The sequence below is a fragment of the Myotis davidii genome, unplaced genomic scaffold, assembly GCF_000327345.1.
Source record: "Myotis davidii unplaced genomic scaffold, ASM32734v1 scaffold642, whole genome shotgun sequence".
Classification (NCBI taxonomy): domain Eukaryota; kingdom Metazoa; phylum Chordata; class Mammalia; order Chiroptera; family Vespertilionidae; genus Myotis; species Myotis davidii.
Window position 1 is genome coordinate 626,833 of NW_006293957.1, and position 2,732 is coordinate 629,564.

At 55.7% G+C, this 2,732-nt stretch overlaps 1 protein-coding gene across 1 annotated transcript in view; it reads right to left on the reverse strand.

Moving 5' to 3' along the window:
- Positions 1–4: 4 nt before the first annotated feature.
- The window catches only part of LOC107183784 (LIM domain-binding protein 3-like), a gene marked incomplete at its 3' end in the record, with an annotated part of 11,685 nt that continues 8,957 nt past the window's right edge, over positions 5–2,732 (reverse strand). Inside the window, exon 4 of the mRNA XM_015566674.1 lies at positions 5–117. Coding sequence (XP_015422160.1) covers positions 5–117 — 113 coding nt within the window. The remainder of the gene's footprint in view (positions 118–2,732) is intronic.

A 2,732-nucleotide genomic window follows, 5' to 3' on the forward strand; every position in this document is an offset into this window, starting at 1 on the left:
CAGGGGAGGGGGTATAGGTGGGGGCAGGCGAGGGGGTGTAGGCAGGGGCAGGCGAGGGGGTGTAGGGAGTTGGGCTGTAATTGGCCCCCGGAGATGGGCTGTAGGTATTTGCAGGCACTGAAAGCCAAAAAGATCCAAAGAAAGTGTGTCAGGAATTCATTTCCCCCAACTTCCTGTCCCACTCCCTCTGGGAAGGGGCTTTAATATCGGAGCAGGACAATTCCATTTTTACCAGAGACACAGTCCTGGGCTTCTTGGGGCCCAGGTTTGAATTTGCAGCCGGAACTAAGGGAGATGAGGAGCCTTAGGAGCAGGCCCCAGGCGCTATAAATATCTGCAGCTGCCAGGGTGGCCGCCGGGATCCTCTCCCTCTCCAGGGAGAGGGCAGGGCGTCATCTTGGCCTCGACTGGAAGTGCTTCCGGTGCGCTCTGGCCGGTGATTTGACATCCGAAATGTCTAGCTGCATGCATTCGCGGAATCTGGACCTAGTCCAGGCTTTGGGACAAGGCAGATGGCAGCCAGGGCAGTAGGGTTTTCAGTTCGGGTTCAGGACGAGCTACAATTGTTTTCCTGAAAAGCATCTTGGCTTGAATTGTATTGGGGGACCTCCATCTTGGTGTGATTAGGGTGCGGGGTAAGGGTCTGGAAGGAGTCGCTCAGGGAGCCTGGGGTGGAGATGCTGAGGAGCCGCAGCCCAGGTCCGGCTGCCTGGGCACCTGTGCTCTCCGTCTTTGGTAGAAAGAGTGGGTCCCAGGGACTGGAGAGGTCACCGGGAGGCAGTGTGAGAATGCACGGCCGCACCTCAGGACCCCCCTCCAGCCCACTGAAAGCTAAAACCTTTTTGGGGTGACAGCACAAAGGAGCATTGCAGTTACTTGCCCAGAGCTCTCTTAGGCCTGGGCTTTCAAAACCCAGGTCTCAGCGCTCTGTGCCTCCACTGTGGACCGCTGGGCAGACCTGCGCAGCATCCAGCCAACCAGCACCCTCTCCCAGTGAGGAAGGTTCCAGATGCCTTCCCTCAACTGTCTGCTCTTATGGAAAGAGGCCTCCTTCTCCTGCCCTGGCAAGCCAGCCAGGGCCACCTCCTCCCCATTCCTGAGCCTGGCCTGTGGACTGTGCTGAGGGGCACTGCGCCCTTCCCTCCCCTCCGCCAGGGTCCAGACTAGAAAGTAAGGCCTTTCTCAAGGCTGAAGGCCCTGACCTGGCCTCGGGCTCTCCCACCTGGTTGCCCTCGGCCACCGCGGGTGGCCTGTGGTCTGCTGTTCAGCTCTGTCCCTCCTACTCCCAGATGACTGGCTCCTCAGAGCTGGGCATCACGTAAACCCTGCCATGGGGATGGGGAGGCCGGCAGTGTTATGGAAAGCTGAGGGGTAAACCCTCCACAGCCCTGCCCTGGAGCCATCCTGGGAGCTACGCTGGCTTCATCCACAAGGAATCTTCCCACTCACTGAGGAGGCAGACGGCACATAACAGATCATCCTTGTTAGTCCTGTTTACAGTTGAGGTCACCGAGGCTCAGACAGAGCCAGTAAATGAAAAGCAAGTCTCCAAAACTATTCTTTCTACCACCCCAAGCTGCCTCTGTAAAGAACACAAGTCCACACACTAGCTAAGATTTGGAAACGGCCCAAGTGCCCATGTAGATGAGTGGATAAAAAAGCTGTGGTATGCCCGGCCAGCGTGGCTCAGTGGTTGAGTGTAGACCTATGAACCCAGAGGTCATGATTCGATTGCCAGTGAGGGCACATGCCTGGGTTGCAGGCTCAATCTCCAGCGTGCAGGAGGCAGCTGATCAATGATTCTCTCTCATCACTGATGTTTCTATCTCTCTATCCCCCTCCCTTCCTCTCTGAAATCAATAACAATATATATTTTTAAAAGAAAGAAACTGACAAACAAAATAGATCCAGAGACATAGAAGCAAGCAACAGACAGAATTCTCAGAGAGAAGGGTGGGGCGGGAAGAGATTAACCAAAGAACTTGTATGCATATATGCATAACCCATGGACACAGACAATAGTGGGGTGAAGGCCTGGGTAGGGGGTGGGAGTGGGGACGAGTGGGGGAAAGAGGAACCTCCGTAATAGTTTCAACAATAAGATAAAATTTAAAAAATAAGAACCCAAGTCCAATTTCCATAAAATCTTGGTGTACTATGTGACTGAGGAGCAACTGTCAACAGGGAGGAGGCCCCATCTTTGGCATTGAGCTCAGCCGGGAGCACAGCCCTACTAGGTCCAGGCTGTGTGTCCTTGGGCAAATTCCTTAACATCTCTGGGCCTGAATGTCCTTGTCTAAGAATGGCAATATGATTGTTAGTGCCTCACAGCGTTGTGGTGAGGGTTAAGTAGCTGGCACCGTTATGTGTGTCACTAATTAGTGACTCCTGGGTCTCAGCTCAGCATGACTGTCAGCTTGTCTCACAGGCTGGTCGCCTGAGGGAGCCGAGCCCACACGGCCTTGGTGTGGGGCCTGGAGTGGGAGACTGACACTAAGTCAGAGCACCTAGACCGAGTGCTTCCTATGATGGGTTCATGGCACCGGTCTGCCTAGCAGGCGGGGGCGGGGGGAAGGGGAGGACCGCCCCTGTGACGTGAGGTCCAAACTCCAGGTGCTGCCACCCTCCTAACAGCCCTGCGTGTCTCCCAAGTGCCAGAGCAGCGTCTCAGAACGGGTCCCAGCTGCCCACTCCCGAGACAGCAAAGCCGCCCTGCCCACGGCCCTCGCCCG